At 59.4% G+C, this 15,933-nt stretch overlaps 1 protein-coding gene across 1 annotated transcript; it reads left to right on the forward strand.

The window, feature by feature from the left end:
• Window positions 1-94: 94 nt before the first annotated feature.
• SLC4A1 (solute carrier family 4 member 1 (Diego blood group)) lies at window positions 95-15,628 on the forward strand. The gene is made up of 20 exons (XM_028092800.1): window positions 95-202; window positions 3,762-3,844; window positions 3,970-4,060; window positions 5,103-5,182; window positions 6,058-6,238; window positions 6,341-6,476; window positions 6,952-7,075; window positions 7,220-7,298; window positions 7,473-7,654; window positions 8,148-8,358; window positions 8,585-8,797; window positions 8,978-9,126; window positions 9,239-9,433; window positions 10,554-10,727; window positions 11,189-11,278; window positions 11,772-11,938; window positions 12,454-12,707; window positions 13,696-13,865; window positions 13,959-14,135; window positions 14,627-15,628. Exons 2-20 carry the CDS (start codon window positions 3,830-3,832, stop codon window positions 14,705-14,707), a joined length of 2,769 nt encoding a protein of 922 aa, XP_027948601.1. The 5' UTR covers window positions 95-202; window positions 3,762-3,829; the 3' UTR covers window positions 14,708-15,628.
• The last annotated feature ends 305 nt before the right edge of the window (window positions 15,629-15,933 follow it).

Below are 15,933 nucleotides of genomic sequence, written 5' to 3' on the forward strand. Positions count from 1 at the left end.
GCGGGGGGGTGGGAAGGGGCTCCCCGGGATGGTGGGGCGGGCAGATTAGGAGGCGGGGGCATGAGTCAGGGGTTTGGGAGCTGCCCCCGGGGTTTGGGAGCCAGGACTCGGTGTGCTGTTAGAGCAGGTGTGAGCTCAGCTGGTGGCAGAGGACACCCGTGGCTGCAGGAGTTCGCTGAGGGACCCCAAGGCTCGTAAGCAGGTGAGCAGGGCTGGGAAGGGCTGGGGGTGGTCCTGCGGCACCTGTCCTGAGGGTTTCTGCAGGTGCCCAGCCTGAATCCGCGCCCAGGTGGACAGAGGCGCCCGATCTCCAAGGGGGTGCAGGTGAGTGGGATGAGAATGGTAGGATGTGTGTTATTACCCGTAAGGGCACAGGCCCGTTGGCACCTGCAGCTGGGGAGCGTGGGGCTGCAGGTGTTAGGAAAAAAAAAAGCGGGCACGTGGCAACGGAGGTACGTGTGGCTGGTCGGGGGGGCAAATCAGATCCCCCTCCAGGTGTGGGTCCTTGTCAGGCTTCTATTTACCAGCCCCTTGGATCCCACAGACTCAGGTCTTCTCCCCCCAACCCCCTCATTCCTCTGCGCCTGGGGACCCACAGGCCATCCTATCCCCCTCTTGTGAGGACAGTTGTTTGCTGACACTGCTTCCCATTTTGAGACAGTTCCAGGGAGTTGAGCAGGCCGACCCAGCCCTGTCCCCAGCCTAGGGATTGTTTGGAGGGAAAGGAGGAGTCCCCCATCACCCGAGGATCTCAAAGCATTTAGGCTAATTTCATGGGAATTGCAGGAAGATCAGAGAGAGAGGAAGATAGCAAGTCTGACCTTGATCCCCAGTCACAGTGATAATGATGGCCAACATCCACCCGGAGCTCTTTCTGTGTCAGGCAGTGTTCTAAGGGCTTTATGTAGATCAACTTAGCGCTACAACAGGCCTATAAGGTAGGTATCATTACTATTACCCCACTTTGCAGAGGAGAAAACTGAGGTTTTCAGAGAGGTTGAGTCACTTGCCCACGGTCACACAGTAAGTCGCAGGGCTGGCACCTGAACCCAGGCAGGCCGACTGGAGAGTCCATGCTTTCAACCCACTAGCACTCAACCAGCTTAGAGCTGCTTTCTCTTCTGGAAGGCAACTCAGCGTGATGGCGAGAGATGCAGTTGGAGTCAGGTAGGCCAGGGTTTCGTCCTGCCTCTGATACCCACCTGCCAGAGGACCAAGACAAGTTAACCTCTCTGAACCTCAGCTTTCTCATCTGTAAAACGGAGCTAGTGACATTACCCACTTGGCAGAGTGCTCTGAGGATTCTAAGAGATGAAGCAGTACGGCTTTGTGCGGTGTGGGGGCGATTACACAGAGGCTGTGCTACGCCACCAGGGAGCCCTCCGCATCATCTGGTTCCCCCCCCCACCCGCCCGCCAAGCCTCTACCAGCTGTGCTCCACCTCCTGGGCTCCAGATGCCCTGCTCACCCTTATCTGGCCTTGCCCTGGCTGGCGGGCCTGCCAGGTGTTTGATGAGCTTCCAGACGCAGGGCCGTGATCGCGTTCCAAGCTCTTATCAGTGCCAGAGCAAGGCCTGCAGCTGGGGGGTGGGGGGGCCGGGCCTAGTGGGGGCTGCAATCTGAGTCATGGGGGCACCCTCTAAGGCCCCAGCTGAGCTCAAGGCACCTCCATTCTCCCCTCTTCTCTCTCATTGAGGTCTCAGAACCCTGGTGGGAAGGCCCTCCCATTGTACAGATGGGATGACCGAGGCCTAGAGAGAGGCTGGGGGCTGCCCAAGGTTATTCAGCCAGTCAGCAGCGGACAGGCAGCCTCCTCTGGCTCTGGAGGCCCCTCTGACCAATCCACCTCCCAGACAGGAAACGAAGGGCAGAGTCCCAGCCCCCACAGGTGGGACCTTTCACACCTAAGGCCTGAGACTGCTCAGGATTTGAGGCCCAGGCAGAGGAGAGAGCAAGGCCAGAGAAGGAAGAGAGAAAATAGAGGTGGGAGGAAAGGAAAGAGAGGGACAGAAGAAGGAGAGGAAAGGGGGCGTGACTAGGGTCGTCAAGGGGCAAATCCTGTGCGGTAGGGATGGCCCTGTCCTCGGGCTTGGGGACCGTCCCCTGGTCATCACTTCCCCTACCAATGCAGGAACCCCTGCCCTTCTCAGTTTGGTGGGGCTCTGCCATACCCTCTCCCTCTCTCTATCTCTTGGGACTGCAGCACCACCCAGCCCTCAGGAGGAAATGTCCCCGGACCGTTCTGTCTGTACGCCCTCCCTGCCCTGTTTCCCCCGCAACAGCGGCCAGCCCCGTCTGGCATGCGCCTACCTCTGCATGCTCATGCTCACACCTGGACCACCCTTCCCCACCTGCCAGCCCTTCAGATCCCCACCGGTGCTGCTCAGCCCAGCGCCAGGGTCCCCCCCCCCCAGAGACACTCTAATCCCCCCAGTCTGTTCTACCTTTCATCCTGCGGTATGATCCTTGGCACCCAACACCTTCCGCTCATCTCTCATTTGTCTAGGGGACGTATCGTCTCCTGAAGCACTTCGCCTGTCACATGTTCCCAGCTGCCTCCTCAGGGCTGAGGGCTTTTCGGGAGGAGGGACAGTGTCTTGTTCATCTCAGCTCCCACTGCTCAGCGCCATGTGGGCACAGAATGGGCACGTCTGTCGCCCGACCCCAATCCCTGTTGCTGGATGAGGGGGAAAGGGAGCCCCTCCACACCCAGGCTGGGGCCACCCTAGGGGACTTCCGTGCTCCCCTCGGGCTGGGCCTCACATTCCTGGGGTGAGCGTACCTTCCTCTCTGCCGGAGATACAGCTGAGCAAACCTGAGACACAGGGCTCGGTCTCCTCCTGGCTGGGTCCTAGTCATCCTGAGTCCTCAGTTTCAGAGGCCCAAGCCTGCAAGGGGGAGCCACCCGTACCTTCACCCAACACGTATTTATTGAGCACCCAACTCTGTGGCAACCATTCTGCTAGGAGTAAGGGATGCAGTGGGGACCGAGACATGGATCTTAGCACTCGAGTGGCTTCCCTTCTAGAGGCCTCCTCAGACGATATATACACAAATGAATCAAGAAACCAGAAAATGATAGATTGGGCTAGTGAATGTTAGGGTGGCCAAGAAGGGAATCTGAAGAGCTGAGATGTGAGAAGGGATGAGGTGCGGGGCCCGAGGGTCACTGAGGATGTGGACAACTGTGTGTGCAAAGGTCCTGGGGCAGGAAAGGGCTTGGTAAGGCCAATGGGATAGGTGGGGAGCAAGCAAGAGAGATGGAGTTCACGAGGGGGTGGAGCAGAGAAACAGGGCCACCTCATTCAATGCCTGTGAGCCACTCCCAAGGATGCTACAGCCCCATGCCCAGCAGAAAGTAGCTGTTTCTGGGAGAAGGTATGTTGTGAAGACTCTCAGGGGAATTAAGTTCCCTGAAGAAGGAGCAGGTCATGCCCCTGGAGTTGGCTAAGCCCAGGGGATGGACAGGAAAAGAAGCCAGGTGAGGACTGGTGGATGGAAGAAGGAGTTGAATTTGAAGGACACCCCATCCTCTCAAACACCCTTTGAGTGATGCCAGCCAAGTTTCCTCTTCCTGCCCCGGCTCTCCCGGCCCCTGTACACCTGCCCTCACACCTGCAAATCTAGCTCCTTCCCACCCCCCCAAATTCCTTCCCCTGACCCCACTGCCTCTCAACACCTGGGATCCCCCTTGACTCAAATATAGCCGCCTCTGGGGGAGGATGCCCTAGGCCTCACTCAGCCCGTGCTCGCCGCTGCAGGGACCCGCGGTGCGGGTTATGCTGGGGGCTTGGATCGCCGTGGACAACTGGACGCTCAAGACAGCACCATGGAGGGCTGGCAGGTGAGCTTTTCGTGGTGTCTGCCGGGCTCCTATCTGGGGGCTCTGGGAACCCAACCCTGGACTCCTACCTTCATGGTGGCTCGAAAAGCCCTTCACAGCCCAGCCCTGATGGCCACTTCCTATAGGAGGATCATGAGGAGGGGCTGGAGGACGCTCTGGAACAGGAGGAGTATGAAGACCCAGATGTCCCCGTGCTTCAGGTGGAGGAGCCAGTAGGTGAGCCCCATCTCTCTCTCTTGCTGGGATGAGCTGCTGAGCCCCAGACAGAGACAGTAAGGGACCTTGTCCCTTCTCCGCAAATCCACCCCGCCCCCCAGCCCCAGGGCCAGTTCTCCCACAGTCCTGGCTGATTGAAGGATAAACAGAGTTTTGTTTGAAATGATCACAGGAGGAGACTGGGGGGCGGGGGAAGGACTAGTCACCCATGGCCGGGCCCTTTGGTTTGGGACAGGGCAGCCAGGCCCACCTGCGACAGGGCATGAGCCCACATGCCATCTGTGCCCACCCCATGCTGACTTCTAGGCCAGGCACAGGGCCTGTTCTGGGAACATCATTCTGTTTGGGGGTCTAGGAGTCCTGAGAAATGAGGGGCCATGGGGACCTCCAGGGCAGAGAGACATCGGGAAACCTTCCCAGCCCTGCCAAGGTCTCAGTTGGGGAGCCCCAGGTGGGGACCTGTTTACTGTCAATAGGACTTAAGTGCTGGCAACTGGTACTGAAGATAAGAGGCCCCTCTGGGAAATGAGGGCTGGGAGTGGGGTGGGGAGTGGGGGGGCAATATAAGGCAGACCCCACGCTGGCTCCCAGAGCCCCACTGATAGGAGACAGGGAGAAGTACTGAGCTGGTGGGATTGCTGAGGCAGAGGGGAAGAAGGAAGGGAAGCTGGTCCCAGAAGGTGACAGGAGAGGGAGAAGATCCAAGGAGAATCCAGAGACTTGCCCTTCGGGACTCTCCACCTTGGAGGTGACCCTCTCCGTCACCACTGAAGATGACTCCCAGGGCTCTTCCACAAGGCTCGGATGGGGCATGAAATGGCCAGGCTGGGCCAAGAACAGGCACAGGGAACCACAGACCCTTGAGCAGCAGGGGTGGGGCAGGGTGGGGCGGGGCTCAGGCACCCGGGTCCTAGCCCGAAGCAGGGGGAAGGAGTGGGGCATCATCCGGGGCGGCTCTCGGAGGTTCCCTGTGGGTGGTGCAGGAGGAGCCTAAGGGGGGGGATTATCTGGGGGCAACACTAACCTGCCTCGGGGTTTTCAGCTGACCACGCTGAGCCAACAGCCACAGACTACGACACCAGCCCAGACCCAGACGCCACATCACGCGCAGGCACCCACGCGGTGAGGACCCCCGGCACCGCCCGATTCTCTTTTCTGTGCTGCCTGGGGGCACCCACCCTTGTACCAGGAGAAGGGAGGTGAGGAGGGATAGGCACAGCTTCAGCATGGGGGAACCCCACAAACAGGCAGAGAAGGAGCCGGCAGCCCGGAGAAATAGGCAGAACGGAAGAGGACACCCCTGCTGAGGGGGGAGACCTGGGTCCCTCTTCCACCGAGCAGGGAGCTCCCTGGGCAGACATACAGTGACTGCCAGAGGGCTGCGCTCCCGCGGCCCGCTGGCCCTGGCCGGGCTGTCAGGGGCTCCTTGGGGAAGCACAGAATTAAATACGTGCCCTTCTGCCCAGGCCCTCCAGGCCCCACGCATCCCTGCTGGGCATCAGACTGTCTAGCTGGTTAGGGAATTGGATCTGCCCTCAGCTAGGCCCCTGGGAGCGGCCAGGTGGCCCCGAGGAAACCCAAGTGAATGCTGATCCCACTCAACAGTCTTGGAGGCAGGAGACCCACCCAATGACCCCAAAGGCTTCCTTTTTTTTTTTTTTTGGCCCCTCCCAAGTGTCCGCCCTAGCACCCCTTTTGGTTGAGAGGTTCTCCAAATGCCTCTGAAATGGGGTAAGGGTCTGGTCAGGGATTTGGGGAATAGAGCCAGAGTTGTGGGCTGTACCCGGCCCCCCACCTCCTACGTCACTCAACACACCCAGGCTGCTTCTCCCGCCGGTCCCCTCTGAGCTCAGGGTCTGCCCTGAGTGCTCCAGGACTCTGGGCCTCCTCCAAACATCTCTCAGAGCCTGCTGAGTGCCCACAAAGCCCTGGACTGCCAGTCTCCGCAGGGCGCTGCCCTGGGCCCAAGACACTGATTCAGGCTTGTGGGGCCGCAGGTGTACGTGGAGCTGCAGGAGTTGGTGATGGATGAGAAGAACCAGGAGTTGCGATGGATGGAGGCAGCGCACTGGGTGCGGCTGGAGGAGAACCTGAGGGAGGACGGGGTCTGGAGCCGCCCGCACCTGTCCTACCTCAACTTCTGGAGCCTCTTGGAGCTGCAGAAAGCCTTTGCCAAGGGTGAGCCCTGCCGGGCCCCTCCCCAAGACCTGCACGTACGGTGCGGTGGCGGGCCGGGGGGCCACCGTCCTGCCGTCCAGCTCACCCCGCCACCCCTTGCAGGTACTGTCCTCCTGGATCTGCCAGAGACCTCCCTGGCGGGGGTGGCCAACCAGCTGCTGGACGGGTTTATCTACGAGGAGCAGATCCGGCCTGAGGCCCGAGACCTGCTGCTCCGGGTCCTGCTTCTCCAGCACAGGTGCCCCTGCCCACCAGGACCTGGACTCCACAGCCAAAGGGCCTGCCTCCCTGGCCCACAGGCCCCGAGCTCTCCCTGGAGGCCCAGGTGGCCCCTCCCTCACCAGACCAGGGCCCACGTTTCTTCCACGACGGCTCCTGCCTCTGACACCTCTTGAGGGGAGGCCGTGTCTCCGTGTTCAGATGTGGGGGCTACTGGTCCTCAGGAGGGCAGGCTCTCAAGGCCCTTCCCGCCATCCGTCCTGCCCCCCCCCCCCCCCGGGCATTCCAGACGGAGACCACCCACTTGCATCCACAACACCCTTCCAAAGGAGGCTGACTGTCCTTTGGCCCCAGGGTCCCTCCAGTCTGCTCACTGGAAAGCGTTACTTGATCCCTGCCTCCCCCCCTCCCCCCGCCCCCGCCATGGGTCTCAGAGCTACTAACAGCCCAGCCCGAACAGCTTACTCAGCCTGTGTCCCCTGTGTGTCCCGCAGCCATGCCGGAGACCTGGAGGCCCTGGGGGGTGTGAAGCCCACGGTTCTGACCCGTTCCGGGAACCCCTCACAGCCTCTGCTCCCCCAGCACCCCTCGTTAGAGACGGAGCTCTTCTGTGAACAGGTGAGGCCGTACTAGGGCTGTGGGTAGAGCCAGGAAGCGACCCACCTGAACAGGGTTAGAAACAGAGTGGTTAGGGAAGGAGGGGGCTGGATGCTCAGAGTGGCCAGGGGACTCCCCTCACTGGCCTCCTTCCAACGGGGACAGGAGGGCACAGAAGGGCATTCCCCATCTGGAATTCTAGAGAAGATTCCCCCAGATTCGGAGGCCACCCTGGTGCTCGTGGGTAAGCAGCTGGGGTCTCCACTCCCAACCCCCCCACCCCCACCCCCACCGCCCCGCGCTATACCTCCTGTCCCAGCCCAGCCTCCCTCTCCCCTCTCCCGAAGCATGGGCCTGGCAGCAGCCCCTCAGCCTAGCCCGACCACCTCCCGCCTCCCGCCGCCCCTTCCCCTCGCAGGCCGAGCAGAGTTCCTGGAGCGCCCGGTGCTGGGCTTCGTGCGGCTGCAGGCGCCCACGGAGCTGGAGGCTGTGGGGCTCCCAGTGCTTGTACGCTTCCTCTTTGTGCTGCTGGGACCCGAGGCCCCCAACATCAACTACACCCAGCTCGGTCGGGCGGCGGCCACCCTCATGTCCGAGAGGGTGAGGAGGGGCTGGGGAGGGGTGGGGGGAACCTGGGGGCTGGGTGGCAGCTGAGGTCACTCCCTGGACGGGCCTGGGTCACCGGAGCTGTGCTAGACTGGCACGTTCCGTCTCACCCCGCTGCTTCTAGCCTCTCTGGCCAGGGGCGGGGGGTCTGGCCGGGCCCTGCCTGATCGGGCCTTGTCTAGGGCCACTCTGACCTGGGTCCACCCAGTTAGGTCTGGCCTGGTCTGGCCTACTCCAGTTCCAGCCGGTCCGCTCTAAGCTAGCCCGTTTGCTTTAGTGCTTTCTCCTTTCCCCACTCAAGGCCCTGTCTGCCTCCCCAAAACCCTTTTGTGGTGGGCACAGAAGTGAGGGGGGCAGCAGGGCAAGCAGTTCCCAGCAAGAAGGAGCCAGGAGAGAGGGTTCTGGTTCCTGGAGGCCGTGGATGTGGACTCTTGGGTCCTTTTGTCTAGCGGGTCCCGGCAGCCCTGACCCTCTCTCTGGCCCCCAGGTGTTCCGCACAGATGCCTACCTGGCTCAGAGCAAGGCGGAGCTGGTCCGCAACCTGGAGGGCTTCCTGGACTGCAGCCTGGTGCTGCCTCCCTGTGAAGCCCCCTCTGAGCAGGCCCTGCTCAGTCTGGTGCCCGTGCAGAAGGAGCTGCTGCGGAGACGCTACCTGCTCAGCCCCGCCAAGCCCGAGCCCCGCTTCTACAAGGGTCTGGGTACCTGCCCCACAGCCCCCACAGACCCTCAGAGACCCCAGCACAGCCCTGCGAGCCCCTGCCTCCCCTCCTCCCCTCCAATGCCCCGGTGTCCCCTCTCTCTGTCCTCATGCCGCCCAGCCTCCATGGCCACCCAGTTCCCATCAGAAGATTCTCCCCGCGATTCCTCTCTTCCCACGCCTCCTCCCGTGACCCCCTGTGACCATGGTCCTGTCCTTGACTACAGATTTGTATGGGGGCCCAGGGACCCCTGCTGGGCCAGACGACCCTCTGCAGCGGACAGGCCTGCTCTTTGGGGGCCTGGTGCGTGACATCCGGCGCCGCTACCCCCGCTACTTGAGTGACATCACAGACGCGTTCAGCCCCCAGGTCCTGGCTGCTGTCATCTTCATCTACTTTGCTGCCTTGTCACCTGCCATTACCTTCGGCGGCCTCCTGGGTCAGTGCCTCTGCATGACTCCCTAACTCTCGCCTCTGACCCTTTGGCCTCTGTGTCAGCCCTGCCTTCTGACCCAATCGGACAGGCTGGACCCCTACCACAGCCTGCCCGTGAAATGCTCTATATTAGAGCCTGGAAATGACCTCTTGACCTTGACCACACTGTAACTTCTACCCACAGGAGAAAAGACCCAAAACCAGATGGGGGTGTCGGAGCTGCTCATCTCCACTGCAGTGCAGGGCATTCTCTTCTCCCTGCTCGGGGCTCAGCCCCTACTTGTGGTTGGCTTCTCAGGACCCCTGCTCGTGTTTGAAGAAGCCTTTTTCTCGGTAGCTCTCTTCTGGCCCCACTCAGACCCTGTAACCGGCTCTGGCCCCACCTGCCTGACGCACGGTGCCTGGGCCCACCCGCCTGACCCAGGCCTCTCTGACCCCCTTGCAGTTCTGCGCTAACTACAACCTGGAGTACATCGTGGGTCGCGTGTGGATCGGCTTCTGGCTGGTCCTGTTCGTGGTGCTCATAGTGGCCTTCGAGGGCAGTTTCCTGGTCCGCTTCATCTCCCGCTACACCCAAGAGATCTTCTCCTTCCTGATCTCCCTCATCTTCATCTATGAGACCTTCGTCAAGCTGATCAAGGTGGGGGCCGCGACAGTGCGGACGCACGTGTGTGTGCGACTCTGTGCACAAACTATGTGGCTGTGTGTGTCATTGCACACGTGTCCCTATGGCACGTGTGTGGCTGTGACCACATTCACGTCGACACCAGCTGCCTCTAGGCCGGTACTCTGGCCATGACCGTGCAGAGCGCCTGCGCCTACCTTGGGGTGGGGGAGTGGCACCTCCATGTGTGCATGTCCGGGTCATAACCTCACCCAGAGTGACTACAGGCAAGTGTGTGTGCAAGACTGAACACGGAAAACTGCATTCATGGAGGGGCAGCAGGGGTCCCAGAGGCTCTGCTGGCCCCCCCCCGCCCCCTTTGGCACTCACCCTCAAGAACCACGGGGCCTGCTGGTGGAGCACCCTGCCTCCTCAGCTCCAGCACCTTCATCTATGCCTACCTGTACATCTGCGTTGGATATGGACGGAGGGCGGACACTGCATGTCTGCCTCTGATTCTGTTGGTTGGTGGGGCTTTCTGTTTCCAAGTCTTTGAAGCCCTTTTTAGGACCCTCTTTGGCACTTTTTTTTTTTTTAAAGATTTTCTTTCTTTATTTGACAGAGAGAGACACAGCGAGAGAGGGAACACAAGCAGGGGGAGTGGGAGAGGGAGAAGCAGGCTTTCCTCGGAGCAGGATCCCCCAGGATCATGACCTGAGCCAAAGACAGACGCTTAATGACTGAGCCACCCAGGCGCCCCATCCTTGGCACTTCTTTCCTGCCCACCAGCCTTATGTCTCTGAGACCCTGCGTGCTCACATGCACACGTATCCTCATTGCCACCGTGGCCTGCCCCTCTCAAGCTTGAGCCTGGTCTCCACTCCTGAAAACCAAACTCGTGAATCCCATTGTCCCTCTGTTACCCTGTCAGTTGAGGAAGAAGATAAGAGGATGGATGCATGCATGATGGATGGATGCATAGATAGATAGATAGATAGATGGTGGACAGATTGATGGATGGATGGTGGGTGGTTGGATGATGGATGATGGGTGGATGGATACATAGATGATGGACCGATGGATGAATGGATGGATAGATGACGGACAGATTGACAGTTGGTTGAGAAGAATAGGACGCCTTGGTTTTCTGCTGCAGATCTTCCAAGACCATCCACTTCAGAAGCATTATGAGCACAATGTGACAGTGGTGCCCAAACCTCAGGGTCCCCTGCCCAACACAGCCCTCCTCTCCCTTGTGCTCATGGCTGGCACCTTCTTCTTCGCCATGATGCTGCGAAAGTTCAAGAACAGCTCCTACTTCCCTGGCGTGGTCAGTACATTCTCAACACCCCCCAGCCCTGCTCTTGCCTACACTGTCCCGTCCCCGTCCAAAGCACTCCTCCAGGTTCCTCAATGCCATGAGCTCTCCTTCTTACCCTAGATTCCCATTCCCCATTCCAAGCCTCCCTGATCCCCTCCTCACTTAGACTTTCACTCTTCAGGCAAGCCCATCTCCCTTTCTCAGCCTGCCCAGGCTGAGAACCTAGTGGGGAGCCAGGGACAGTTCTTAGAAAGGGGTGGAGAAGCTGTGGGGCCGGCGGTGGGGCTGGGCCAGGGAAAGAAGAAAGGAGGCCGGTAGCTTGAGGTGCAGGACAAGGCATTAGATGTTGATGGGTCCCCTGGGAAGAGCAAGGCCCCCCTGCATGAAGAGGGGGCAGGAGTGGGGGCAAGTGGGAGGCAGGAGGTGGGGAAGAAACTGGGCGCTGACCGGGTTTTTCCACCTGCCCTTAGCTGCGACGGGTCATCGGGGACTTCGGGGTCCCCATCTCCATTCTGATCATGGTCATGGTGGATTTCTTCATCGAGGACACCTACACCCAGGTGACACTCTCCTCCTACTGTCAGCTGATTCTCCCAGTATGCCCCCTCCCAAGAACAGCTTTCCCAAACCTGAAGCCAACTAGAACTCCCCTTACTCATCCCTGCCTCCCCCGAGAGCCCCAAGTTCTTCCCACAGCCCTACAGCACCCCTCTGGCTGAAGCAAGGGCCTGGGTCAAATTGCCTTTTTACTCCTTAACCCAGGGCAGTAGGAAAAAATCTGCTTTGGAGCCAGGCAGATCTGATTATGTATCTCAGGTCTGCCACCAAATAGCTGTGTGATGCAAGGCAAACGACACAACCTCTCTGATCCTGTTTCCTCATCTATAAAGTGGGGAATGAGAAGATGTATGTAAAGGGCTTAGTGCAGTGACTGGGTACAAAGTAGTTGCTCAATATAAGTAAGTTCCCAAGTGCCCAGGACCCTGGCTCTCCCTGCCTCCCTTCCCCCATTCCCCTGCCCCAGTGTTCTCACCAGCATCTCCCGTCCCACAGAAACTCAGTGTGCCTAAAGGCCTCTCGGTGTCCAACTCCTCAGCCCGGGGCTGGGTCATCCACCCACTGGGCTTGCGTTCGCATTTCCCCATCTGGATGATGTTTGCCTCCGCGCTGCCTGCCATGCTGGTCTTCATTCTCATCTTCCTTGAGTCTCAGATCACCACGTAAGAGCCAGGGGCAGAGCTGGGCCTGGGAGGGTCTGGTGCGGGGAAAGGGACGGGCTCCAGGCACGCATGACAGCAAGGACTGAGTGCTCGGCTTAGTCGAACCTGGGGCCCTCCGCATGGGCAGGAGTGATGGATGGGCAGGGGCAGGGGCAGGTTCTGTGGGACCTGACAGGGTATAATTTGGGGAGGACTTTTTAAGAAAAAGAATACAAATGAGAACTGCAAAATGAAGTGGCGTACCTCAGAAGGAAACGTTACCAGCTCAGCTTCATTGGCTTCAGCGTAAATTTACCTGTGGACATTCTAGGGGCTAACTTGAGATCCTTCTACTCTTAGAGTCTGGATTCACCAGAGAGGGTGGGAGGGAGGGGAGCAAGGAATTCCAAGGGAGAGGAACACAGCAGGGTCAACGAAGATACAGAGGGACCCAAGTATGGAGAAGGAGGGAGGGGGCAAAGAGGGTGGGGGCGAGGGAGACCGCTGCTTACCCCTGACCTCCCATACCCCCCAAGGCTGATTATCAGCAAACCAGAGCGCAAGATGGTCAAGGGCTCTGGCTTCCACCTGGACCTGCTGCTGGTCATAGGCATGGGCGGTGTGGCTGCCCTCTTTGGGATGCCCTGGCTCAGTGCCACCACTGTTCGTTCCGTCACCCACGCCAACGCGCTCACTGTCATGGGCAAGGCCAGCGCCCCAGGGGCTGCAGCCCAGATTCAGGAGGTCAAGGAGCAGCGGATCAGTGGGCTCCTGGTCGCTGTGCTCGTGGGTGAGTAAGGGTTGGCCACACTCTCTGCCACCCCCTGGCCTTGCTTCCGGCCCCCAGCCTCTGCCTCTTAGGATCCAGCGCCTTCTGAAGCCCTGCCCACCCTTTCATAGCCGGCTCTCCCCACATACCCCCTGACCATGTCTCCCCAGGGTCCTTTGTTCATATGAGGGAATTCTGGAGGAAATGCCCAAGGCCCAAGCACGGAGATAGACATCTGAGCAGGGGAGGAAGTGGGTGGAGGGAAGGGGGGCTCCACACGGAGGCCTTCTCTAGATAGGACCCGGTATTCGAGCTTTATCCAACAGAAGCTTAGCGAACAGTGGGTTCCAGCCCTGCTGGACTCAGTATCCCTCCTCATCCTGGGCCTCAGTTTCTCTGTGCCATTAGCGGGTTCATTAGATGCCCTTGAGGTCTCTCTAGCTTGGCTGCTCTATAACTGATGCCAAGGGCAGAGCTCCGAGCATAATCTGGGGTGGGAAAGCAGAAGACAGAGGATCACTGGGGTTGATCCAAGTTATGGAGCAGCTGAGAGTCCAGCTGGGCTCAGTGTGGGCTGCGCCATGGTCACTGAGGGAGTTGCCAGGGAAGTTTCTTAAAGGAGGCGAAGTTGGTGTTAGCTGGAGGAAGGTTAGGGTTTGGATAGGTGGAGGGGGACGGGGGCACTCTGGGCTGGGGTGTTAGAAAAGTTGGGCTTCTCTGACCTCTGTGAACCCCCGAGGCTAAACGAATAGGCTTTGATGTCCTGCAGGCAGGAGTTTGACTCCCTGATCTGCCACTTAGTAGCTATGTGGCCTTAGGCAAGTTGCTTAACCTCTCTGAATCTGTTTCCTCGTCTGCAAAATGGGGTAATACCTATTAAGAGGATCCACAGAAGGGGCTTCATATGGTACCTGTGGTTTCATTCCCCAGCCCCTGATGCTGTCAGCCCTCTGGGCCCCCGCCCCCACCCCCGGCCCCAGGGGCTAAGAGTCCGTGGTTCTCCCTGCAGGCCTGTCCATCCTCATGGGGCCCATACTGTCCCTCATCCCCCTGGCTGTGCTGTTTGGCATCTTCCTCTACATGGGGGTCACGTCCCTCAGCGGCATCCAGCTCTTTGACCGCGTCTTGCTTCTGTTCAAGCCGTCCAAGTACCACCCAGATGTGCCCTACGTCAAGCGGGTACAGAGTCCTCCTGGCTGCCCAGCCCCGAGTGGGGGGGGGGTTGCCAGGCCCCAGGGCAGGGCAGGCAGTAACCCCCACCTCCACCTGCAGGTGAACACCTGGCGCATGCACTTGTTCACGATCATCCAGATCATCTGCCTGGCAGGGCTGTGGACGGTGAAGACCTTTCCCACCACCTCGCTGGTCCTGCCCTTCGTGCTCATTCTCACGGTGCCTCTGCGCCGCCTTCTGCTGCCGCTCATCTTCAGGACGCTGGAGCTCCAGTGTGTGCGTGGCTGCTCCCCACCCCTACCCTGCGGACCTGGGGCAGGAGGGAGGGCAAAGAAAGGGCAGAGGCAGGAGGCCCGGACCCCAGAGCTTGGGGGCAGGGAGGGGTTAAGAAGCGCGCAGGGTGTGTTCCCCCCGTGAGCTGTCCTGACCGTGGAGCAGCTCAACCTGTGGTTTTCTGAGTCATTTTGGAATTCTCCCACGGTGTGAGAGTTGCCGTGGGGCTACCCTGGTGAAGGGGTGTCCTGCCCACCCTCTGTAGGCCCTTCCCTGCCGGGGCGCCACATCCCCAGGGGCCCCTCACCCTTTGGAAACAACTCATCCAGACCAAACCTAGGGGTTGAGAGGGCAGGACATGACTTATCCAAGGTCCAGTGAGAGCCAGTCCCTCTCCTCATTCCAGAAGTGCTCTCGGCACTGGGGGGAGGGCTCATCTGCCCCAGCCCTCCCCAGAAGCTCACCCTCTCTCTCCTTCCTACTCTGCCTTCCAGCTGGATGCTGACGATGCCAAGCCGACCTTCGATGAAGAGGAAGGTCGGGATGAATACAACGAGGTGACCATGCCCGTGTGAAGGGAAGGCATGGGCCTCCTCCCTCCCTCCTGCCTCCCACTTCCCCACTCTCCCAGGAAAAGCAGAACTTCATGGGTATCTCATGGACTCTCAGATCCCGCCTGGGGTCGCAACTGGAACCCCAGGGTCGTGGGTGGGGAATGGAAGGGGTGTCTAGAAACCCTTCCATGAGGGGTAAACCAGCTTTTATGGCTGGAGATGGTCAGTAGGGTCTACGTCGGGGAATTCACTGTGCAGTCTCTCCTGCCACCCCGCTGCCACGTGGGGCTCCCAAGCTGGAGGACTTAGATCTGAGCCAACCTCTTCACAGCACAGGCAGGGGCCGTAGCAAGGGAGGTAGAGGGGGCGGGGTTCAAGTTCCTGCATGCTGTGTGACCTTGTCAAGTCCCTTGACTTCTCCCAGCCTCTGCTTCCTCTTCTGTAAAATGGGTATATTTATAATAACACCCATATTACAGGATGGTTACTGAGGACCAAAGATAAATGTGAAAAAGGGGCCTTGTCAGCTCTGAAAGGACTATCATATGGTAGTCATCATTCTTCTTCCCGCCTGCCCAGGGTCACACAGCTCCTGAGCCTTACAGCTGGGACCTGAACCAGGTCTCCTGACTCCGAGGCCAGAGCCCTATGCTCTACCTCAGTCACCTACCTTCCCATGCTTAGAGATATCCCTGCTGACTCCCCACCTCCCCCTCTCTGTTCCTAGCCCCATCCCGGGGACCCTCTTTTCTGGGACAGAGGGAGGTGTCCTGGTGAGGGCAAAGTGCAGGTGAGGATACAATCAGGGCTGCGACTCAGGACTCCAGCGTGCTCACTCCCTCCTCCCACTCACACATTCATTCATTCCACAAACATTTATGGAGGGCCCCGGACCCCGCAGATACAGAAGCAACTTGAGACGAGATGCTGCCATGGGGCAGGGTTGGGGGGGGTGGGGGGCAATGCACAGTCTGTTCTAGATTTGGATGGGGGGGGTGGGAGGAAACGGGGTGGGGGAAGGGAGGGAGGTTTGTAATTTATTGATTGTATTTTCTAAGAGCTCTCATTGTACTCTGGCTTCACACAAACACCCAGGCCTCTCGTTTGAGACGCGCTGTCCACGGTCTCACCCCAGCTGAATCTTGGGGAGAACCCAGATTTGGTCAACTGGGGTGAAGGTCAGTGGGCTCTGCAGAGTATGGGCATAATCTATTTTTTTTTTACAAAACAAAAATATAAAAAAGAGC

The sequence above is a fragment of the Eumetopias jubatus genome, unplaced genomic scaffold, assembly GCF_037043125.1.
Source record: "Eumetopias jubatus isolate StellerSeaLion01/CBP00866 unplaced genomic scaffold, mEumJub1_p1.0 scaffold_10, whole genome shotgun sequence".
In the NCBI taxonomy this organism is placed as follows: domain Eukaryota; kingdom Metazoa; phylum Chordata; class Mammalia; order Carnivora; family Otariidae; genus Eumetopias; species Eumetopias jubatus.

What these genes read in the sequence shown, in the direction of transcription:
- SLC4A1 (XM_028092800.1), top strand. An exon ending in GCTCCTACTTCCCTGGCGTG is followed by an intron (nt 10,728 to 11,188) that starts GTCAGTACATTC and finishes ACCTGCCCTTAG; the next exon opens with CTGCGACGGGTCATCGGGGA. An exon ending in GGACGCTGGAGCTCCAGTGT is followed by an intron (nt 14,136 to 14,626) that starts GTGCGTGGCTGC and finishes TCTGCCTTCCAG; the next exon opens with CTGGATGCTGACGATGCCAA.